The 24,300-nt window shown below is 41.2% G+C and overlaps 2 protein-coding genes across 4 annotated transcripts; both read right to left on the minus strand.

Moving 5' to 3' along the window:
• Nucleotides 1–87: 87 nt before the first annotated feature.
• LOC110487995 (mitogen-activated protein kinase 15) lies at nucleotides 88–15,381 on the minus strand. The gene is made up of 15 exons (XM_036971438.2): nucleotides 15,276–15,381; nucleotides 14,861–15,011; nucleotides 13,586–13,684; nucleotides 13,280–13,309; nucleotides 8,806–8,896; nucleotides 7,967–8,097; nucleotides 7,625–7,788; nucleotides 7,295–7,434; nucleotides 7,077–7,134; nucleotides 6,583–6,720; nucleotides 5,989–6,094; nucleotides 5,411–5,762; nucleotides 5,153–5,286; nucleotides 3,375–3,527; nucleotides 88–2,610 (listed from the first exon to the last, which is right to left on the minus strand). The coding sequence occupies exons 2-15, from the start codon at nucleotides 14,927–14,929 to the stop codon at nucleotides 2,419–2,421; spliced, it is 1,857 nt and encodes a 618-aa protein (XP_036827333.2). The 5' UTR covers nucleotides 14,930–15,011; nucleotides 15,276–15,381; the 3' UTR covers nucleotides 88–2,418.
• Nucleotides 15,382–15,573: 192 nt separating this feature from the next.
• vps28 (VPS28 subunit of ESCRT-I) lies at nucleotides 15,574–23,698 on the minus strand. 3 transcript variants are annotated; one of them, XM_021559937.3, is made up of 10 exons: nucleotides 23,410–23,698; nucleotides 21,911–21,976; nucleotides 21,026–21,054; nucleotides 20,861–20,898; nucleotides 20,676–20,765; nucleotides 20,394–20,499; nucleotides 20,081–20,182; nucleotides 17,555–17,608; nucleotides 17,189–17,280; nucleotides 15,574–16,746 (listed from the first exon to the last, which is right to left on the minus strand). In XM_021559937.3, the coding sequence occupies exons 2-10, from the start codon at nucleotides 21,948–21,950 to the stop codon at nucleotides 16,626–16,628; spliced, it is 672 nt and encodes a 223-aa protein (XP_021415612.2). In that variant the 5' UTR covers nucleotides 21,951–21,976; nucleotides 23,410–23,698; the 3' UTR covers nucleotides 15,574–16,625. The 3 variants fall into 3 exon arrangements, with proteins under 3 accessions (XP_021415612.2, XP_021415610.3, XP_021415611.2); XM_021559935.3 differs by having other exon boundaries at nucleotides 23,249–23,661; XM_021559936.3 differs by lacking the exon at nucleotides 23,410–23,698 and adding an exon at nucleotides 22,600–23,111.
• Between the last annotated feature and the right edge of the window lie 602 nt (nucleotides 23,699–24,300).

Consider the following 24,300-nt stretch of genomic DNA (forward strand, 5'->3'; position numbering starts at 1 on the left):
GGGTGTGTCAGAATCAATACCTTATATTTAATTTAGTGGTGTATACTGTACCATGCATACTTTAACAAATTAAATTCACCACTAAGCTTAAAAATAAATAAATCATATTTTTATTATGAAACCACAGGTTTGCTTTACATACATCCACTGTCAACATTTATTTTGCTGTGCATATTGAATGCACCATTTTGCTATAAAGTATCTTGAATTTGCTTTCAAGGAAATTGTAGTTAAAATAGCATTTATACACAACATACATTTTCTGTTTTACATATGTTCTACATATTTATTGCAAGACAGTCTTGACACAATATACAGTACAAAAAAAGTTTGGACACACCTATTCATTCAAGGTTTTTTTTTTAATTGTATTTTCTACATTGTACAATAATAGTGAAGACATCAAAACTATGAAATAACACATATGGAATCATGTAGTAACCAAAAACGTGTTAAACAAATCAAAATATATTTTAGATGTGAAATTCTTCAAAGTAGCCACCCTTTGCCTTGATGACAGCTTTGTACACTGTTGGCATTCTCTCAACCAGCTTCAGGAGGTAGTCACCTGGAATGCATTTCAATTAACAGGTGTACCTTGTTAAAAAGTTCATTTGTGGAATTTCTTTCCTTTTTAATGCGTTTGAGCCAATCAGTTGTGTTGTGACAAGGCAGGGGTGGTCTACAGAAGACAGCCCCATTTAGCTGTATCACAACCGGCCATGATTGGGAGTCCCATAGGATGGTGCACAATTGGTTCAGCGTCGTCCGGTGTTGGCCGGTGTAGGCCGTCATTGTAGATAAGAATTTGTTCTTAACACACTTGCCTAGTTAAATAAAGGTTAATATATATATATATATATATATATATATATATATATATTTAAAGACCAAGTCCATATTATGGCAAGAACAGCTCAAATAAGCAAAGAGAAACGACAGTCCATTACTTTAAGACATGAAGGTCAGTCAATGTGGAACATTTCAAGAACTTTGAAAGAATTTCAAGAACTTCAAGTGCAGTCGCAAAAACCATCAAGTGCTATGATGAAACTGGCTCTCATGAGGACTGCCACAGGAAAGGAAGACCCACAGTTACCTCTGCTGCAGAAGATAAGTTCATTAGAGTTAACTGCACCTCAGATTGCAGCCCAAATAAATGCTTCACAGATTTGAACAGACACATTTCAATTTCAACTGTTCAGAAGAGACTGTGAATTGCTGTAAAGAAACGACTACTAAAGGACACCAATAATAAGAAGAGACTTGCTTGGGCCAAGAAACATGAGCAATGGACATTAGACCGGTCTGATTAGTCCAAATTTGGTCTGATTAGTCCAAATTTCAGATTTTTGGTTCCAACTGCCATGTCTTTGTGAGATGCAGAGTAGGTGAACGGATGATCTCTGCATGTGTGGTTCCCACCATGAAGCATGGAGGAGGAGGTGTGATGATGTGGGGGTGCTTTGCTGGTGACACGGTCTTTGATTTATTTAGAATTCAAGGCACACTTAAACAGCATGGCTACCACAGCATTCTGCAGAGATACGCCATGCCATCTGTTTTGCACTTAGTGGGACTATAATTAGTTTTTCAACAGGACAATGGCCCAACACACCTCCAGGCTGTGTAAGGGCTATTTGACCAAGAGAGTGACGGAGTGCTGCATCAGATGACCTGTCCTCCACAATCACCCAACCTCAACCCAATTGAGATGGTTTGGGATGAGTTGGACCGCAGAGTGAAGGAAAAGCAGCCAACAAGTGCTCAGCATATGTGGGAACTCCTTCAAGACGGTTGAAAAAGCAAAGCATTCTAGGTGAACTTGGTTGAGAGAATGCCAAGAGTGTGCAAAGCTGTCATCAAGGTGGCTACTTTGAAGAATCTCAAATATAAAATATATTTTGATTTGTTTAACACTTTTTTGCTTAATACATGATTCCATATGTGTTATGCCATAGTTGGGATGTCTTCACTATTATTCTACAATGTAGAAAATAGTAAAAATAAAGAAAAACCCTTGAATGAGTAGGTGTGTCCAAACTTTTGACTGGTACTGTATATATTTACACTGGTATATCTGCTGTCCTCTAGTATAAAGCATTTCACTGTAAAAACCCTTGCAAATTTAGTTACATTAAGCTAAGGATCTATAGTTCCCATTTCCCAGCGAGTCATTATTTCACAAAGGAAGTGGGGCTAAGTTAATGGCATTTAATCATTGTCACCTTTACTCTATGGATTTCCATGTCTCCATGGTTACTTCCAATCTGTACTGCTGAACTCCTAACTTTCGTCTCGCAATAATACTTTCCTCCCCAAACATTCCACTAGCCTATAGCTCCATGTTCCCTGTCCCCTCGTCTATTGCCCGTCTGATGTCAGACAGTGTCCCATACATCCAGCATAGTGTGGTGGTTACTGTTGATGTTGACACTTCATAAGGTTATCCAGCTCTGTCTTGTTGATGGTGCCATAGGCCTGAGAATAGCTGCCCAGTTTGGCACGGGGATCCCCGGCAGCCACCACATTGGCTTTACTCTGGAAAACCTTCTTACTGAACCTGGGAGGGGGCCGTGCCTCTCGTGTCTGAGACTGGGACCGCTGGTTCTTTGTTTAACCCCCAAAAATAACCAAATGGAGAGAAAATATGGGTTAGAGGGGGAGACCAACATTTTATGAAGGGGAATATGGGACAAGTCATTTACAACAAAATTTAGGCTACAATGTAAAAACATATCACAGCCAGCAGCTGAGTTCCCTGCTCTCAACAGGGTGATAATGAAACATTGGAAAAGTACACATTACAGAAGATGATTCATGGCATTGACATAAAGTCTTCTCACTAGTGGCAGCAGCAACAGTATATGAGATCATAGAGTATGAGTTTGTTAAAATAGCAGGGCAATGGGCCTCCCGGGTGGCGCAGTGGTTAAGGGCGCTGTACTGCAGCTGTGCCATCAGAGTCCTGGGTTCGCGCCCAGGCTCTGTCGTAACCGGCCGCGACCGGGAGGTCCGTGGGGCGATGCACAATTGGCCTAGCGTCGCCCGGGTTAGGGAGGGCTTGGTCGGGCTGGGCGCAGTGTACGCTAGCCAAGGTGGCCAGGTGCACGGTGTTTCCTCCGGCGCATTGGTGCGGCTGGCTTCCGGGTTGGATGTGCGCTGTGTTAAAGAAGAAGCAGCGGCTTGGTTGGTTGTGTATCGGAGGACGCATGACTTTCAACCTTCGTCTCTCCCGAGCCCATACGGGAGTTGTAGCGATGAGACAAGATAGTAGCTACTACACAATTGGATACCCCGAAATTGGGGAGAAAAAGGGGGTAAAATTCAAAAAAAAAAACAAAAAAAAAAATAGCAGGGCAATGTCCACTCACCAGGCGTGCAGAGGTGACACATATCCCCGAGGACACAGAGGGCTCGTCTCTGCGGACCAGCGGGTTGTTCTGGGGATGCGAGAGGGTCAGGGAGAAGGAACGGTTGTGGCTGACAGGTGCTGAGCGACCGCGCTGCAGAATCTGCTCCATAGACTAACAGATAGGAAAAGAGAGTGCGATAGAGCAAAAAAAGAGAGAGAAATGATTACAGAAAAACATCTCCATGCATGTATATTTTGCAGTGGACACTCAAAAGAACGTGTTGTGCTGCGTAGTGATCGACACAATGGCTCATAAATCTACAGTCTCTGTCTGTAATACACACGACTAACATGCTTGTCTATCCAGTAGTCTATATTTGAGACATTCAAGGTGCTAGCTGAAGGTTGCGTCAGTCTGAATGTACGGAATTGTGTGTAGTTTATTCTCTTGTATTTTGCTATGAACAAGTAACGCTGCAACTAATCACTGAAGGTCCTAGTACGAGGACCGAGGAGAAACTGATGATTTGCACAAACACGTCACGTACACACATACAGGTAACTTCCAAAATAAAGGAAACACCAACATAGTGTCTTCATAGGGTGTTGGGCCACCACGGACAAGAACAGCTTCAATGCACCTTGGCATAGATTCTACAAGTGTCTGGAACTCTATTGGAGGGATGTGACACCATTCTTCCACAAGAAATGTCATCATTTTGTGTTTTGTTGATGGTGGTGGAAAACGCTATCTCAGGCGCCACTCCAGAATTTTCCATAGGTGTTCAATTGGGTTTAGATCTGGTGACTGAGATGGCCATGGCATATGGTTCACATCGTTTTCATGCTCATCAAACCATTCAGTGACCACTCATAATATTTTTTTGGGGGGGATGCTTATATTTTTCCTGTAACAAGTCTGTAATGCAAATGTGTTTTTTGCATATCCCAACACCCCCTGAGACACCCGCAGGGAGTGGGATCACGACCAGGGTCACAATTGTCAAGCGGCTCTTGAGCAATTGGGGGTAAATGCCTTGCTCACGGGCACAGCAGCAGGTTTTCACCTTGTCGGCTCCGGGATTTAAAACAGCAGATTTTTCGGTTACTGGCCCAACGCTCTAACCTTGAGGCTATATCTGCCACCCCCGTGCCCTGTGGATGGGGACATTGTCATCCTATAGGGACATAGTCTTGATAGCCAAATGAATGGCCGGCCCAGCATTTTTTTTTTTACATGTCCCTAAGCATGATGGGATGTTAATTCCAATGCTAATTTTGGGGCGGCAGGTAGCCTAGTGGTAGGTAGCCTAGTGAGTTGGGCCAGTAACTGAAAGGTTGCTGGATCGAATCCCAGAGCGGACAAGGTAAAAATCTGCCATTCTGCCCCTGAACAAGGCAGTTAACCCACTGTTCCCTAGTAGGCCGTCAATGTAAACAAGAACTTGTTCTTAACTGAATTGCCTAGTTAAATAAAATAAAGAATTGCTTAATTAACTCAGGAAGCACCTGCTTTCAATATACTTTGTAGCCCTCATTTACTCAAATGTTTCCATTATTTTGGCAGTTACCTGTAGGTATTGTATTACGTCATACATGAGGATCCTCTCAAGAGGATATAAAATAGGTGATTTATTCTGCAAATCCAACAATCTTTTTGAATTGTTATTATTGTTCCCTTGTTGCAGGTTGTATTGTATTTAACATGATCTGTTACATCTGTTGTAACTAAACTCTTTCCTGGGACCTGAGTTTTTCCTATTACAACTCAGTTTTTCTTATGACAGTGGTACTTACAACAGTGTTGCCGTTAGCGCCCTCTGCTGGCAGTACAGTTACATTTTCAACACTCATCTGTTGCTCCAATTTCCTGCTGGCAGTACCAGAGCGAAAATAGTGAGGTGGTCCAGCCAGACTTCTAACAAAACCATCTGCATGAGAGAAATAGAAGACAAATACCATGAGAAAGAATGCGCCTGTGTGTATGAAGTGTGAAGGTGTGTGTGAATGTGAATGTGAATGTTGGGGACCATATGCGTGTGTTCGTGTACTCACTGGCAACATGTGTGATGGGATTATATGTAGTCTTTCCCATGACGGGGCTAGCTGCAGGGCTGGTATTCTCCAGGGCTGGCAGGGTAGACACAGGTACCGGGGTGGGTATGGTGATAACTGGACGAGCAGCCTGGTGTTCAGTCTTATCATGAAGGGATTTAACCCAAAGGTCCCCTCCACCATCACCAGCCAGTGGGACTGGCTCCGGCCCGCCTTTGTTCTTCCCATTGGGCCTTTCCTTCCCATGGTCTCCACTGTCACACCCAGACCCAGAAACCGGCTCCTCTTTCTTCTTCGGCCTGGGCTGGATATTAAGTAGCATTCTCCTTGTGGTCCTCTTCTCTAGAATCATCTTTTCCACGGGACAGAGATAAAAGATGGATAGAGAAGACTGATTATAGATACTGTGCCTTTTTTCAGTCGTTAATAAAAATGTCTATTGTCATAATGCCTTGAAAGGAACTTGTTTCAAACTCTATTAGTAACTGTTCAACAATTGTCAGTAATGATCTACCCTAAGCCAACCAAACACAGAACACGAGACAGGTGTTCATCATCCTGCCTCCCCTCAGTATTACCTTGTACAGTTTGTTGCGGTACTGAACCACCGACAACTGGACATCATCATCCACAGGCAGGATCACGGCATGGTCCAGACCTGGCTCCTTGTCTGGGTTGTGGAATCTCCAGTGAAATTAAGGGAAAAACACAAAGATTATGACATAACACAACACAAATAGAAAATAACAACACTGTTAAATCCAAGACTAGCACTATTCAGAAACATTGTAAAAGCAAAAAACGAACCAACATAGTGCAATAGTTTTAACCAGGGCCCAGGTCAAAGGAAGTGCACTATGTAGGGAACAAGGTGCCATTTGGGATGCAACAAATAACAGAAATGAACGGTATTAGCATCATTAAAGGATTCTAGCATTGTGACATATTGGCCTTTGGGTATATAATGCAATTTGTGACTTAAGTCAGCTTCCTAGCCCTTTGGGGTCTAGCCTGGGTTACTCCAAACTGCTGATTTAAAAGGGCGTTATACAATACATTTGACTGGACACGATTGATAACCAGCCTATAAAAACTTGTATGAAGCACATTGCACTGCATTTTAATGTATGAGATGTGCTGTATAAATACATTGGTTTTGATTTCTACGTTACCTGGAGACGTAGAGGTGCTGCAGGGCCTGCTCAGCGGTCAGCCTCTTATCTGGGTTGAACACCAGCAGGCGACACACCAGGTCTAGGGCATCAGGGGGCACCGACGGCTGCAGAAGGTCCTCTAGAGGCACCTGGGGCCTGGCCACGCAGGCAGACAAATACAGACAGCAGCACTGTGAATAAATCAAGAGCTTGCAACTATATGGTTCTATCTGCAAAAAGATGATTATGAGATAATTGGCTTTAACGTTCCGAACCCTCATTGGTTTGAATGGTGTTTGCTAATTTTATTTTGCATTCTTTTGAACTTAACAGCATCAATTGGGGGTATTTAGAGTACTATATAGGTAGATAACTTTGAATATAACAAGGCAATATCAATAACTATATTTTGACAAAACTGCAGATAGAACCTTATAGTCTCAAGCTCTCAAAATGTCTAGACACCTTTATATAGACATATTTACTTCTGTAGGACTTCCGCTATGACTTACCTCAGTAGCATCCTCTGAATCACAGAGGCACCATACTCAGATCTGATCGAAAGTACGTCTGAAAACAAAATCACATATCATTACTTAAGTAATGATCAGTTGGTCAGTTAACTTGGTCAGTTAGAGGCATAAAAGCTTGATTCCACCACTAGTGCTCAACAAGCAAATAGCACACTAGCAGTTTTCTGTGAACTGTGCAGCCAGGAATGAATACTCACCCTCTGGGCTAGGGTATGGAATGGCACTCATGATTTTTTCTATCTGGTTGATGGTGGAGGTTCCAGGGAAAAGGGGCTTCCCAAGCAGCATCTCTCCTAGGATACAACCTATACTCCACATGTCTACACCCTTTGTGTACCTATAGGAGAAATCAAAGTATTTTAGTGATTTCACAGGCACTGACAGGTTTCTGCAAGAATACTTACCTTCCCATTGGGTGCATTATTTGATAAGAAACCCAAGTTAACACTAAATCAAGACATGTATTCAAGCCTGAAGAAGTGGCTCAGTTTATTGAGAAACTACAGCAGGTCCCAGTGCATGTGTACCTTGAGGAGCCCAGCAGGATCTCAGGAGGTCTGTACCACCGCGTCGCCACGTACTCTGTCAGCGCCGGGTTCCCAGCATCCTCCTGGATCTGGTAGAGAGATCTTGCTAAACCGAAGTCGCACAGCTTCACAAAGCAATCCGTGTCAAGCAGAATATTGGACGGCTGTGGGAAGAGGAATGCAAATTCAATAATGTCATCCAAATTGTTTTTCCTCCAGAAAAAGAAGAATTGGATAGCGTCACCCATACTGGTGGCACCAGCACATCTGCAAATGCAATAATGTCATATTCTCAATATGCACACTTCTTAGTACACTGGCAATTGAAACATTCTACTGTACCTTCTGGTCTCTGTGGATGACATTGCCTGAGTGCAGGTATTTGGTGGCCTTGAGGAGTTGATGCATGACATAGCGTTTATGGATGTCTTTCAGCAGGTTGCCTTTCTTTATCACCGCATGCAGGTCGGTGTCTGCAACACACAGCTGGTAAAAATACTAATAACCAACAGGAATCATCCAGCATTGAACATTCATCCATACCACACTCAGAATAATGTCACCTTTCAATAAAGCACTCAATGAATAACAAACCAGACACGTCACGTTTCCCATAAACAATCTGCACACTTCTGCAGTGCCCCAAAATTAGCCAGGGTTGGACAAAGGAGGCATTTTCCATGGTGGGGTGTGCCAGGGAAAACATGTGCCGTGATGTTGGCCCACACTCAGAGATTAGCCTGCAGAGATCAGAGAGCAGTCCAATGTGTGGACTCAGCAGGCATCGCAGGCAGCCAAGAGGAGAAGAGCCCTCCCCTCTCACACCTCCCTCTGGTGCCAGGTTTAAACTGCTGCATAACCTTGCAGCTTGCCTGCCTGACTGCCTACATTCCTTCTGTGTTGTTATTTCATAATGGCCGACCTCATCAAATGTATTACAAGGTAGGTGGAAAATAATAAATACAGTGGGAAAGCCCTGAAAATGTATTTTATTGGGTATCAGGGTGATTTTGACCATCAAGAGTCATCGATGCAAGCATCTTGCATGTATATCTGTTATTATTAATAGGCATGTAATATTATATAGCGTGCAACCATTTCACAAATCACCACAATCCTGAAGTCAACCGACAGAAGATTCAAAATGGATGTCAATAGACAATCCACATAAGAGTCCTCACCCATGTATTCAAAGACCAGGTAAATATCGTTGTCATTTTGAGCTCTGATGACGTTCAGCAGTTTGATGATGTTGGCATGATCTCCAAATTCCTGCAGGGAGAAATACATAACTGTTTGAAAAAGACATAAGCACGCACACACAGTCCTCAAAGACCACCGTAAATTAATTAAAACAATATTATGACCGAACATGCCCCCATTCACATTTTGCTGTAGTGGTGCAGGTAGAGAGTTTCAAGTTCCTTGGTGTCCACATCACTAACAAACTATCATGGTCCAAACACACCAAGAAAGTTGTGAAGAGGGCACAACAACAACTTTTCCCCCTCAGGAGACAAAAGAGTTGGCATGAGTCCCCAGATCCTCAAAAAGTTCTACAGCTGCACCATCGAGAGCATCCTGACCGATTGCATCACCGCCTGGTATGGCAACTGCTTGGCATCCGACCTTAAGGTGCTTCAGAGGGTACTGCGTACAGCCCAGTACATCACTGGGGCCAAGCTTCCTGCCTTCCAGGACCTACAGTACCAGTCAAAAGTTTGTACACACCTACTCATTTGCGGGAATTTTCTTTATTTGTACTATTTTCTACATTGTAGAATAATAGAGAAGACATCTAAACTATGAAATACCACAAACGGAATCATGTAGTAACCGAAAAAGTGTTACACTTTTTTTTAAACAAACCCTTTTTTAAACAAACCCTTAAACAAACCCTTTTTTAAACAAACCCTTAAACAAACCCTTTTTTTTAAACAAACCCAAACTCAGGTGCGCCTTGTTGAACATTAATTTGTGGAATTTCTTTCCTTCTTAATGCGTTTGAGACAATCAGTTGTGTTGTGACAAGATAGGGGTGGCATACAGAAGATAGCCCTATTTGGTGAAAGATCAAGTCCATATTATGGCAAGAACAGCTCAAATAAGCAAAGAGAAACGACAGTCCATCATTACTTTAAGACATGAAGGTCAGTCAATCTGCAAAATTTCAAGAATTTTGAACGTTTCTTCAAGTGCAGTCGCAAAAACCATCAATCCCTATGATGAAACTGGCTCTCATGAGGACCGACACAGGAAAGGAAGACCCAGAGTTACCTCTGCTGCAGAGGATAAGTTCATTAGAGTTACCTGCACCTCAGATTCCAACCCAAATAAATGCTTCACAGAGTTCAAGTAACAGACGCATCTCAACATCAACTGTTCAGAGGAGACTGTGTGAATCAGGCCTTCATGGTCGAATTGTTGCAAAGAAACCTTTACTAAAGGACACCAATAATAAGAAGAGACCTGCTTGGGCCAATAAACATGAGAGATGGGCATTAGACTGGTGGAAATCTGTCCTTTGGTGATGAGTCCAAAATTGAAATTTTTGGTTCCAACCGGCAAAAAGGTAGCTACTTTGAAGAATGTAAATCTAAAATATATTTGAAAATATAAGACTTTTTTGGTTACTACATGATTCCATATGTGTTATTTCATAGTTTTGATGTCTTTACTATTATTCTACAATGTAGAAAATAGAAAAAATTAAGAAAAACCCTTCAATGAGTATGTGTCCAAACTTTTGACTGGTATTGTGTATGGTGGTGTCAGAGGAAGGCCTAAACATTGTTTCTAAGACTCCAGTCACCAAAGTAATAGGCTGTTCTCTCTGCTACCGCACGGCAAGCGGTACCGGAGTGCCACGTCTTGGTCCAAAAGGCTCCTTAACAGCTTCTACCCCTAAGCCATAAGACTGCTGAACAATTAATCAAATGGCCACTCGGACTATTTACATAGACCCACACCCCCCTTTGTTTTACACTGCTGTAACCTTACTCCTACCTACATGTACAAATGACCTTGATTAATCTGTATTACCGCTCATTGACTCGGTACCAGTGCCCCATGTATATAGCCACATTATTGTTATTTTATTGTTACTTTTTTTAAATGTTTTTTTTTTTTTTACTTTAGTTTATTTAGTAAATATTTTCTTAACTCCATTTTCTTAAAACTGCATTCATTGTTGGTTAAGGGCTTGTAGTAAGCATTTGATGGTAAAGTCTACACCTGTTGTATTTGGTGCATGTGACAAATAAAATGTGATTTGGTTTGACTACAAAAGGGAGAATCTTCTTAGGGATGGTGGCATAACAGTCTAGGTGGTGTTGGAATGGGTCAATGTTGAAATGCTATGTGATGTAAACCATCCAGAGACTGGGGTGCCAGTGTTTCTGTGGGAGATAGTAACAGCCTTATTATGGACATTCACACACAGCTTAAGGCCCTGGCCTCTGTTTTCCCTGGCTGGAGTGGATGGTGGAGACTGGAGGCCGATAAAAGCGGACCACACTGTTTGCTTGTCCTGTGTGACCAGTTTTCTATCCACTTTCATGAGGACAGAATATATGGTCACCATCTGAATGATTAACTAAGCACCAAAATCACACAGCAAACTTTCCCCAATACTGCATAGTAGCACCCATGCATCAATCGAAATAACATAAGAAAAATCCATCAACATCCATCTGTTTAAGCTAGAACTATAGTTTTTTGCATGGGCTGTGTCTCAATCCACTGCATCCACCTATGTTGGCCTTCTGCATCTGAGATGGAAGGCAGTAGTGTAAAGTACTTAAGTAGAAATACTTTAAAGTACTACTTAAGTAAAGTAAATTTTCACATCACTACATTCCTAATGAAAATAATATACTTTTTACTCCATACATTTTCCCTGACACCCAAAAGTACTTGTTCAATTTTGAATGCTTAGCAGGAAGGAAAATGGTCAAATTCACACACTTATCAAGAAAACATCCCTGGGTCCACTTCTTCTTATCTGGGGGGACTCACTAAACACAAATGCATTGTTTGTAAATTATGTCTGAGTGTTGGTGTGTGCCCCTGGCTAACCGTAAGAAAATATATTAATACTTTTATTTTTTACACTTTAAGTACATTTTAACAATTACATTTACTTTGATACTTAAGTATATTTAAAACCCCAAAACCTTTTGACTTTTACTCAAGTAGTATTTTACTGGGTGATTTTCACTTTTACTTGAGTCATTTTCTATTAAGGTATCTTTACTTTTACTCAAGTATGACAATTAGGGTACTTTTTGGAAAGTGGCCAGGCTACAGCGGTGTTTGTCAGACCACGAGACATTCCGAAAATTGATCTTCTCACTAAAACATCTGTAGTGTCCGAACGGTTTGGCTTAACTAATAATGAACCAATCTATGGAAAGATGAGATTCCCATGAAGTCGATGGAGTTCTCAGTTTTGCTGTACGACCCCCACAAGTGTCACGGGACTCGTCTGAACGTTGGGCTACTGAGTGGCGCAGCGGTCTAAGGCACTGCATCCTAGTGCTAGATGCGTCACTACAGACCCTGGTTCGATTCCAGGCTGCATCACAACAGGAGTGTTTGGGAGTCCCATAGGGCGGTGCACAATTGGCATCGTCTGGGTTAGGCCGTCATTGTAAATAAGATTATTTTCTTAACTGACTTGCCTAGATAAATGAAAAAGGTCACCTGTACCGGTTCTATCTTTTAAATGGAAGTATGGAGGTAGTTTTGTGCAAATAAAAAAGAAGGCTTAAATATGTGTCCAAAGAACAAAAATGTTTCCTGAGCTTTCTTATATCTCCTTTTGACTGTTTGTTTTGCCATTTATGAATGTGTTATTCAATGTGCTTCTATGGGCTATAGCAGTAAAGGACAAATTCTATATTTTGTCAAACCAATTTTTGTATATATTTGTTTTACACCGACAAGGGTCCTAAAATTCTAAATCAAATAGCTAAATTATCCACCATCTTAAAATAATTCCATATGTTAGTTTACGTATGGCACCCCCTACCCCCCAGAATAACTCAACAGAACTGTCAACAGAACTGTCACATTAGCATAGGGAATGATCAGTTTACACATTCATTTAAAAACCATGCCATAAACATTTTAGTGTCCATTTTGTTATCCATAATCTCTCGTGGACAGACCATGTTTACGTGAGATTTTTGGTTCTTGCCTATGTTATTCACAACTTTTTTACTCTTCCTGAAGAGCAGGAGCCATCTGGTGTTTACATTACGGTATGCAAGCACGGCCCCAGTTTCCACAGCAACAGGGCCATTCCACTCTGGCTGTGGAGCTGACTGCAGGCTGGGAGCTTGTGCTCCCTTCAAACAAAACCCACTTCAACTTTCCATTTGTTGTTAATATAACCGGTGTGAAATGGCTAGCTAATTAGCGGTGCGCATTATTAGCGTTTTCAATCGGTGACATCACTTGCTCTGAGACCTTGAAGTAGTTGTTTCCCTTGCTCTGCAAAGGTCATGGCTTTTGCAGAGTGATAGTTAACGATGCTTTGTGGGAGGCCGTTGTTGATATGTTCAGATGGTCCCTGGTTCGAGCCCAGGTTGGGGAAAGGAGAGGGACGTAAGAAACACTATTACACTAACTGATATAGGTATTCATTCTTACCTGAAGAAACATTATTTCTCTGAATGTCCGCTGTTGAGAAAAAAAACATTGTGACAAGTCAATCTTAATTGAAAATCTATTTCATCATTAACAACAACAAAAATAATACACAAGCTGTTTGAGAACCCCTGGCTGTTACAGTATTTCATAAAATTATAATTAGATATAGTCAAGGTTGTTGAACAGTTTTCTTTGGTATGCTCCAGAAACCTGCACTACATATAGAGTATTAAGGTTATACCTCTGTAGCTACACCTTGTTAGTGGCAGACAATGTCAATGACCAATATCATCATGTATCACAAACCTGGGCATCAGTCCTATTCCTGAAGGCATCAAATATTTTCTTAACAGCCACAACTTCTCCTGTCTGCCTGTCCACAGCCTTCCATACAATCCCATATGCCTGGACACAGATAAAGAAATATAAAACTGTTAGTGAATCATTATAAGGATTAAAGGTTAAACAAACTGCTACAAGACTGCAGTTGAACCCCAAGAGAAACTAAAATCACAATATGAAAACAGACAGTGTAGTAGAGTGGAGAGTAAGGAAATACAAAACGTTCTAGAGACATTACTAAGCACTTTTAGAGTCAGCAGCACATCGAGGAGAGGTGACTGGTTATGACAATGGGTCCCCCGACAGACAGCCCAGTGCTGAGCTGAGAGAACACATGATCCGGTTCACTAGACACTGGTCCCTCTGTGGCCAGTCCCACCTGGCGTCAATGACATCCTGCTTAACAAGCAAAGCAAGGCTTACTTTAATATTATCAGATGGAACGAAAACTGGAGAAATAGGGGTTGTCAAGAAAGACTTTCTTACATGTTTTTGACAAATTACTGTCTTGGAACTTATGATGGTATTCTTGGTATTGTAACCTGGGAATAGTGCCAAAACACATTATTTTCTTGGGTCAAATTAAACTGTAGTTAACTGTTAACAAGTGTAATATGACCATTGGCCTCCCCTCAAGGGAAGATTAGTTAGCATCTGTATGATGTATCTACATGACTCAACAGTGTCCCAGGTTTACCACCTGGCACTATACAGTTCAGAGATAGATCTAGCCTCCCGGATGCTTATAACACATGGCGAGAAACTCTCTTCTTGGTTTGTCAAAGGGGATGAAGGCAGAGATTCCATTATTCTATGTCTATGTCTGGGGATAAACAAAACAAAATCTTTGGACTCTGAAGTCACTGATTTTTCTATTTCCCTAGTATCAAAGTCTACTGATCTGGCTGAAAGAAACAGCTTGTTCTGAAAAAGTAGACAATCCTCTAGCTTATGACATCATTATTCAAAGGAACTTTAATTCTGGGGAATTGTAAGAATTTTTCTTAATGGAAAGACTGGGGAGGAAAAAGTGAAATGTAGCAATGTGTGTAACTGAAAGTAATTTGATTATTCATTTAAAATACATTTTCAAAACGTAAATTACTAATTGCTTTTTGTAGATACTATTATTGTTTGACAGCAGCGTGCAATACAGCTGTCATTCATAAGTTCGACCTTCTTCCCAACAAATAACTTTTCACAGAACTATAAAAACCGGAGAAAGCCTAGATGACTTACCCCCTTTCCAAGTCTTCTTTGTATTTCATATTTCATGGAAATATGATCCTCCACCTCTGTGACGTTCATCCTTATTCTTTGTTTAGATAACTCTGTGCGATGTTTCTCATGCCTTAATTACAATGTAACAGTCTCAGCCCAAGTTGAAATTCTGCAAAGAAAAGTTTGATCATGAACGTTCTGAAAACATGTGATTCAAGGTATCAACTTCTTGGAGCTGGAATCTTCACCACCCTTTCGTTTGAATGAGTTAAATAAAAACCCCTTGATTTTAGCTAGCTATGTTGTTTAGCAGCCAGCAGCATGCAAGCTAGCCCCTTTGAACTTCTGGGCTAATGTTGAATGGTTACTGATCAAATCAGTCGTTGCCCACCGATACATTCATTCACAAATATATCCCTAAAATAAAAATTACCCATGGTCTCCTTTGAAAGCACTGAAAAGGTCCGGTTCAAGGATATCAGCGACAGCCAATGGTGGTTTGCTGCTGGATAGAAAAAACGCATATCGGGTTCTTTTTGTAATTGTTTGTTGTCCTGGAGACGCATCTTTGCGGCTGAACCCGTTCCCGACCGCTTTTAAAGGAGCCGTATTCTTTATTTTCTTAACCGAATGTCTTATCAATATGTCCAAGATACAAAGCAAAAGGTGCAATGAATAACCATAGAATTCACACATAAATATTAAAACATGATTAAAGGCGGACACCAAAGTTGGAGGTAGATTTTTTTTTTTTTTTCAAAAAAAAAAAAAGTTACATGCTTTTTTTAAATTCAAAGTTGCATTATTTACAATGATAAATCTTAATAAATATGCTCTCCCTAATTATAATTGAGGGGTGAAACACATTTAGTCAGCATCCCAAAATGAAGAGAGAATTCTATGAATCCACCTGTCTCCATTGCCCACCTGATGTGGCCAAACCCTCACATCTAAAGAAAAGCTTAATTATGCACATTAACTGAAGTAGTAGTACTACTATAATATTTTACTCAAATCAAAAGAGAAAAACAAAGCCATTGACAACAGCCACATTTCCTTCACCAGAGTGTTTCAACATAATCATCAATAAGGGTGCATTACATACAACTCATATGTGAACCAAGTTAACCTAACCATCTGTTACAACTGGAGTTAAAGTAATAACCTCTACACAAGTACAACTGTCTCGGAGTGCAGATGGGGAACAGCAATATACTGGATTTCACCCAAAAATTGCAGTTTGTTCTTTTCTAAATGTTATTTCCATCACTTGTCAAGAGATTCTCCATCCCTTATCAAGCCAACCAAACGTCAAACCACCTCCGGTCACTTTATTTTTGACATGTTTTACATCTCGTCTTCAGCTAAAGTGACTTATAAAGGGATCAGACTCACTGGGCCTTGTGTTGATGTTTCAAACCCAGTAGTAAACATGGTTCTACGTAGATTCAAGAATGCAGGCTGATACAAGCAGCCTTAACACAGTACACCGTCACTCAGGCTGGAGAACTACAACTCAACAAGGCATCCAACTGAACAGGAAGACCACCCCACTAGGCAAGGCCACTGCACTGGATGCTGCCAAGAGTCTAGGTTAGCGTTCAAAGGAGAAGACAGACAGATAGATACTGTACCAAAGATGGGAGGAAAAAAATATACTATTCAATGGAATAATACAAAGCACAAACAGGGGTGATGACTTTGGAGATGTGTAGAGGAGAGGAGGAAGGGGTTGTACAATGATATAAGAAAGGTGACAACAGTCCTGGATGATGTGGGTAGATTAGGAGGAGTGTAAGAAGCGGTTGAAGGCATTGTAGGCTGACTCCAGGTCAAACAGCATCTGGCGAACCTGGGAGTCGTCCAGCTCATCAGAGGCTGACATGCTGCTGAGAGTGGTCAACCTACAGAGGAGAACAAGCAACTCTTTAGCTTCTGAATTACTATACTATTTAACTAGGCAAGTCAGTTAAGAACAAATTCTTATTTACAATGACGGCCTACCCCGGCCAAACCCTAATCTGGACGGGCCAATTGTGCACCGCCATATGAGACTCCCAATCACGGCCGGTTGTGATGCAGCCTAGAATCGAACCAGGGTCTGTAGTGACACCTCTAGCACTGAGATGCAGTGCCTTAGACCGCCGCGTCACTCTGTGTTAGTGTTAAGCCTACTTCGTCATTCTTAGACAACAAGAGCCGGTTTCCCGAACACAGATTAAGCCTAGTTTAAAGAGCATGGTCAATGAGGATTCTCCATTGAATGTGCTACTTAGTCTAAGACTAGGCTTAACCTGTGTAGGGGAAACCAGCCCCTCAATGTGTTTAAATGAGGTACATCTTTACCAGAGGTTGACTTTGTCCTTGGCCTCATTGTCTGGGGGCATGTTGCTCATTCTGTTCATGGTCTCCATCAGCTCTCTCAGGTCTGGTTGGATCTGAACAATTCAAACCAATTAATCAGTCAGTCAGTCAAACATAGGGCCTGGTGTAGTCCCTAACCACATTACCTGACAAGTTATATGGCTGCGTTTCCACAGGCAGCCTAATTCTGAACTTTTGACCAATCAGATCAGATCTTTTGCCAATAAATGGTAAAATATTCAAATTGGGCTATGTAGCCTATAAATAGGGACCCCAAGGTTTTCCCAGACCTAATTATAGGTGATATGTTAATGTTCATTGTCATTTGTCTCAGTCCGATCTATTTACCTCATCCATGGCCCGGATCTCCAGACGTAGCTTGTCCATCACAGTGATAAAGAGCTGGGGATAAGAGAGGAGAAACAGAGACGGAGGGCAAAAATGTTTGACTGACTATTTCACCATCTGTCAGCAACCTGAAATTTACTGCAGCACAAGCATACTCTTTAAAATGTGTGGTCCAATCAGTCCAAGCCTATCAACGAGTGAGCGTTATATGTCCTATGATACCAGTATATCAAGTAGTTCCTCTCTGTTCAGCGGCCCTGTCAGATATTGGCAGGATTGATGTGGGATGCAATTTGCTGTGGCACTTAAATAACATTTTATTTGATTTGTCACATACACATGGTTTAGCAGATGTTAATGCGAGTGTAGCGAAATGCTTGTGCTTCTAGTTCCGACAATGCAGTAATAACCAACGAGTAATCTAACCTAACAATTTCACAACAACTACCTTATACACACACAAGTGTAAAGGGATGAATAATATGTACATAAAGATATATGAATGAGTGATGGTACAGAACGGCATAGGCAAGATGCAGTAGATGGTATCGAGTACAGTATATACATATGAGATGAGTAATGCAGGGTATGTAAACATATAAAAGTGGCATTGTTTAAAGTGGCTAGTGATACATTTTTCACATCAATTTTTCCAATATTAAAGTGGCTGGAGTTGAGTCAGTATGTTGGCAGCAGCCACTCAATGTTAGTGGTGGCTGTTTAACAGTCTGATGGCCTTGAGATAGAAGCTGTTTTTCAGTTTCTCGGTCCCTGCTTTGATGCACCTGTACTGACCTCGCCTTCTGGATGATAGCGGGGTGAACAGGCAGTGGCTCGGGTGGTTGTTGTCCTTGATGATCTTTATGGCCTTCCTGTGAAATCAGGTGGTGTAGGTGTCCTGGAGGGCAGGTAGTTTGCCCTCTGTGATGCGTTGTGCAGACCTCACTACCCTCTGGAGAGCTTTACGGTTGTGGGCGGAGCAGTTGCCGTACCAGGCGGTGATACAGCCCGACAGGATGCTCTCGATTGTGCATCTGTAAAAGTTTGTGAGTGCTTTTGGTGACAAGCCAAATTTCTTCAGCCTCCACACTCCGAGGGCCCTCACCTCCTCCCTGTAGGCCGTCTCGTTGTTGTTGGTAATCAAGCCTACCACTGTAGTGTCGTCTGCAAACTTGATGATTGAGTTGGAGTCGTGCATGGTCACGCAGTAGTGGGTGAACAGGGAGTACAGGAGAGGGCTCAGAACACAACCTTGTGGGGCCCCAGTGTCGAGGATCAGAGGGGTGGAGATGTTGTTACCTACCCTCACCACCTGGGGGCAGCCCGTCAGGAAGTCCCGTACCCAGTTGCACAGGGCTGGGTTGAGGCCCAGGGTCTCGAGCTTGATGACGAGTTTGGAGGGTACTATGGTGTTAAATGCTGAGCTGTAGTCGATGAACAGCATTCTCACATAGGTATTCCTCTTGTCCAGATGGGTTAGGGCAGTGTGCAGTGTGGTTGCGTCGTCTGTGGACCTATTGGGGTGGTAAGCAAATTGGAGTGGGTCTAGGGTGTCAGGTAGGGTGGAGGTGATATGGTCCTTGACTAGTCTCTCAAAGCACTTCATGATGACTGACGGTAGTCGTTTAGCTCAGTTACCTTAGATTTCTTGGGAACAGGAACAATGGTGGCCCTCTTGAAGCATGTGGGAACAGCAGACTGGGATAAGGATTGATTGAATATGTCCGTAAACACACCAGCCAGTTAGTCTGTGCATGCTCTGAGGACGCAGCTGGGGATGCCGTCTGGGCCTGCAGCCCTGCGAGGGTTAACACGTTTAACTGTTTTACTCACGTCAGCTGCAGTGAAGGAGAGTCCGCAGGTTTTGGTAGCGGGTCATGTCAGTGGCACTGTATTGTCCTCAAAGCGAGCAAAGAAGTTGTTTAGTCTGTCTGGGAGCAAGACATCCTGGTCCGCGACGGGGCTGGTTTTCTTTTTGTAATCCGTGATTGACTGTAGACCCTGCCACATACCTCGTGTCTGAGCAGTTGAATTGCGACTCTACTTTGTCTCTATACTGTCGCTTAGCTTGTTTGATTGCCTTGCGGAGGGAATAGCTACACTGTTTGTATTCGGTCATGTTTCCGGTCACCTTGCCCTGGTTAAAAGCAGTGGTTCGCACTTTCAGTTTCGCGCGAATGCTGCCATCAATCCACGGTTTCTTGTTTGGGTACGACAGTTGCTGTGGGTACGACATCGCCGATGCACTTGCTAATAAACTCGCTCACCGAATCAGCGTATTCATCAATGTTGTTTGACGCAATGCGGAACATATCCCTTAAGGGCGCACCAACACAGTGTTCTGGGACGAGCCAGAGAATGATTCAAATTAAGAAAATGACTTAATGCTGAAACAGAATGCACTTTATTATTCAATCTATATGGGGCTGTAAAAGGCTTCAATGTTGGCCAAAAGCCCAAAGTGAACACAGGGATTGAAATCACTCAGTCAGTGTTTAATGTCATGGACATGGCGAAGAGACCTACCGATACGATATCTGCAATGCAGCGATTCAGGTTGCCCTTGTCATCCTTGATGGTGATTGGTCGATCCTCCTTGATTCTCTCCATAGCTAGCGGGCAGTCAAGCTAACATAAAAGAGAAGGGAGAGGAGAACAACATATGGCATAACCCAATTTACTCATATTCAGATATTGTACTATTGTTCAGCATCCCGCAGAGTTGCCTAAAGCACTTATACATCTGGGATCAGCCACTATGCGTTACATTGAGTGGATTACATCTTATATTTGCAAGACCGGCACTCTACTCAAAGCAGTGTGACTGATATAAACTCACTCTGTACTTCCTGCAGAAGTCATCGATAGAACCCACGTCAGATCCCTGGACCTGTTTGAAAGCAGCCTTGTATTGCACCAGCAGCCTGGAGCAAGCAGCCGTGTACCTGACAGAAACACACAGTAATCAATCTCATAACAGATTTTCAAACTCTAATGTTGAAACAACCTCATACATATACAGACAATTTTTTAACACACACACACACACACACACACACACACACACCTTTATTTACAGTCCATGACACATGCGTAGACAACCAGTGAAGTGTAAACTCACTCATTAGGGGTCACACAGTCTTTGATGTAAGCTTTCTCCAGGGCCTGAAGTGTCTTCACCACAGCAAACAGCTCTGCCATGTTGTCAAACCTTGATTAATACAAGCACAATGCTCAATGTTAACATTTAACCTACATGGATTGTGAATAGCTTATATTATTAATTTACAGTCAATGTTCACTTACTTCTCTCGTTCTCTTGCATTCTTGTACAATTTTACCTCCTAAAAAAACAGAAAACTGTTATTTTTTCTTTCTGATAAAATGCAGGTACAAAAAGCAGGTAACAACAGGAAACTCACAGCCAAAATAAATATCTATGCAAACCCTACAAAACTCCACACCACTTACCTCATACAATTCAGGTTTATTGGCAGGAGCTATAATGAAGGGAAATATAAAAGTATAACAGTTACAGATGCTTTATAAGACAAGCACATTTCTGATGATCATGTCTATAAAGTGCATATTTTATTTTAACCTTTATTTAACTGCAGAACAAATTTTTATTTACAATGACGGCCTAGGAACAGTGACTGCCTTGTTCAAGGGCAGAACGACAGATTTTTACCTTCAATCTAGCAACCTTTCGGTGACTGGCCCAACGCTCTAACCACTAGGCTACCTGCCACCCCATCTGTGACTGTTTCAAGGCAAACTTGAAAGTTCCAATGCAGCAGTTTTTATCTCAATATCAAATAATTTATGGGTAACAACAATACCTTATCGTGATTGCTTTCAATTAAAATGCAAACAAACAAAAAATAGCTTCTTAACAAAGAGCAATTTCTCAAGCAATAATTGTGCTTGGACTGTCTGGGTGTGGTCTGAGTGCAGAGGCAAAAACAGAAAATGTGTTGTTATTGGCAGAGTTTGGGAACTATTTCTTATTAGTCTATTAACTAATTTACTGGCCAAAACTCAATCCCACCAAAATAGGCAGAAATATCAGGTATTTTCAAACAGCTCTTACCCTAAAAGGGTATTATCATAATTTTCACAGTATTACTCCAACCTCAGTGTGGATATATAAAATACAGGAAAGTTGTGTTTCTGACTGCACTAGGCCTTCAATATATAATAACATATGCCATTTCACAGACAGTCGCTTTGGATAAAAGTGACTAAGTCATGCGTGCATATATTTTATGTATGGGTGGTCCCAGGAATCGAACCCAATTCTCTGCCATTGCAAGAGCCATGCTCTACCAACTGAGCTACAAAGGACCAACTTACCTCCTCCCATACCTCCCGTGACAGGTATTCCGTGAAACATGGTGAATGCTGCTCTCACAACTTGATCTATTAAAAGTAATACATGTTAACACAAATCTATTTAAAATCCTTCAGTTACAGTATAAACAGTGTTGACAGCTAGGAAGGTCAGACAAACCAATAGCTAAGAGTTGGAGGGTGACATCAGTAAGTGAACAACTGCCAATTAAAATACATATCAAAGTAAATTAATTGACTAAACTGTGGCTGTAACGTTACAGATCTGTCATGTTAGCTAGCTAGCTGCTGTCACTATAGCAAGAGAGAAGAAAAGCAGGAAGAAGAACTCTTGGATTGTAAACACGTAATGTAGCTTAGCTAGCTAACTACATGTTGCTAAATTAGTGGTGAATTCATCTCATTACAGATATTGGCAAGGGCCATGACAAGATAAATAGATATCAACAACAACTTTCAAAAGTGATGAGATCTTTTATGAAAAATAAGCTAGCTAAATAGCTAACGTTAGCTAGTTAGCGTTTCCTTTGTGATTTATTTAGCCTAAACAAACACTTAAGGACACATTATATTGGATGGATAAGTGAGGACAATTTAAGGTATCGCTGGTACGGCGATTCAAATCGTATACACATGTTATCCGACCAATATCTGAATAATAAATCAACATTTGCTAGGAATATTCCACTCACCCTCTTGGCAAACTGAAGTGACATCAGTGTAAACCGCTCACGGTCTATGGTGTAAACACACCCCTCGCGGAACCAAAGGACCCACAGTCGTCAAAACATAAGGTGCCCTTCTGTGCCTCACTTAATTAAAGTCATATCATTTGAAATAAGTATTAAAAAGCAAACAAGACAATTTAGACACTTGTCCCCACTTGACGAAATGTAGCTTTTTTAAATGACATTTTCTACTGATATTGTCATAAAGTGAGTGAGTGGATTTTTATAAGAACTATCTGGCGCGCGAGACAAAAAAAGTATTGCTTTGCCAGGTTAAAAAAAACGAATTAGAAAAAAATGTGGGAAAAAAAAAACTCTCCCCTTGTACCTCTACAGTCGCTCTGATATGCCAGCTTTAGTTAGTGTATATTTTGACAAATGTCGTGGGTGAAGTTCCTGTTTCATTAGTCTTTATTTTGTCATCCAAAGCAAACGGGGATTTCAATGCAAATCGAAGAAGGTTGGCTTCCAAACGTATTATTCATTCGTGTATGCAAGCCTGTCCTTTCTTACCACGTAAACTTCCAAAGCATAATCTCAGACTTCAACACAGGAGTGTGGGGTTTGACTGGACACTAGACATCAAAGGAAAGGCAAAAAAAAGGTACTGTACCTTGGAAAACTTCTGTCCCATTGGTTCTGAGTCCAGCTTTTGTCAAATTAGCGTCCATATTTTTTGGGCACTTTAGGTCACCCTAATCATTTGCCTAACCTTAATTAACATAATTATCATAACCTGTTATGTTATTTCTCCAAACCTGCTACAAATCTGACCTTAATTTGACAAAAGCTGGATCCCTTCTTGCCATGACCCAGTCAAAGTGCTCATATTGAATGTTGTCATGAAAACAATATACTCCATTACTATGATTCTTTATCGTAATTAAAAAGATAGAGGACTCTAGTGCCCAAAAGCCTGTTTTAGCATGGGCAGCTCCATTGAGGACTTTCATAATTTTGAAGTAGTCAACTGGGTGGGACTTCCAATGAGTTAAGGAAGAATCACATAATTCCGTCCAGATCACCAGGAAGGATCAGCCAATGAATTACACGTGTAAGCAAACATTCCAACCTTGACTTTATACCTGTTCAAACAACACACTTCCAGGTGGCAGTATTAACCCTTTCAGTTTGTTTACCAACTGATAGTAGAAGAATACTTTTTTTTTTTAAGGGGTGGATCAGCTTTAATATTGAAGATAGATTGTTGCTTCCATCAATGTAATTGTCTGCATCATTTCCAATCCCCCATATATGTTTTGGGTAAATATACATACATATATATATATATATATATATGTATATATACATATGTATGTGTGTATATATACATATATATACACACATATATATATATATATATACACACACACACACACACACACACACACATATATATATATATATATATATATATATATATATATATATGTAAATATAAATACATATATATATACACACACACATATATATGTATATATATACACACATACATATACACATACATATATACATACATATAAACACTTTTTTTTAAATATACCTTTATTATTCCCCGCAAACCTTACCACCCTTCCCCCAATTGGAGTAAACTAATAAACAATAACACTTAGGCTTCTACCTTCAGTTTATACGTATAAACTTCCTCTATTTCTGATGTCCATG

This window comes from Oncorhynchus mykiss, chromosome 30 (genome assembly GCF_057628025.1).
Source record: "Oncorhynchus mykiss isolate SJ-2025 chromosome 30, ASM5762802v1, whole genome shotgun sequence".
NCBI lineage: Eukaryota > Metazoa > Chordata > Actinopteri > Salmoniformes > Salmonidae > Oncorhynchus > Oncorhynchus mykiss.

Bases quoted from the DNA above. Each gene is read 5' to 3' on its own strand.
- LOC110487995 (XM_036971438.2), bottom strand. From the start codon at position 14,929: ATGAACGTCACAGAGGTGGAGGATCATATTTCCATGAAATATGAAATA. The intron at 6,721-7,076 runs GTAAGTCATAGC...CTGCGTGGCCAG, and splicing joins ATTCAGAGGATGCTACTGAG to GCCCCAGGTGCCTCTAGAGG. The intron at 3,528-5,152 runs GTAAGTACCACT...CCTATCTGTTAG, and splicing joins GCGCTAACGGCAACACTGTT to TCTATGGAGCAGATTCTGCA.
- vps28 (XM_021559935.3), bottom strand. From the start codon at position 23,306: ATGGACGCTAATTTGACAAAAGCTGGACTCAGAACCAATGGGACAGAA. The intron at 17,609-20,080 runs GTAGGTCTCTTC...TCTTATCCCCAG, and splicing joins GCATTGCAGATATCGTATCG to CTCTTTATCACTGTGATGGA. The intron at 16,747-17,188 runs GTAAAGATGTAC...TCTCCTCTGTAG, and splicing joins AAGGACAAAGTCAACCTCTG to GTTGACCACTCTCAGCAGCA.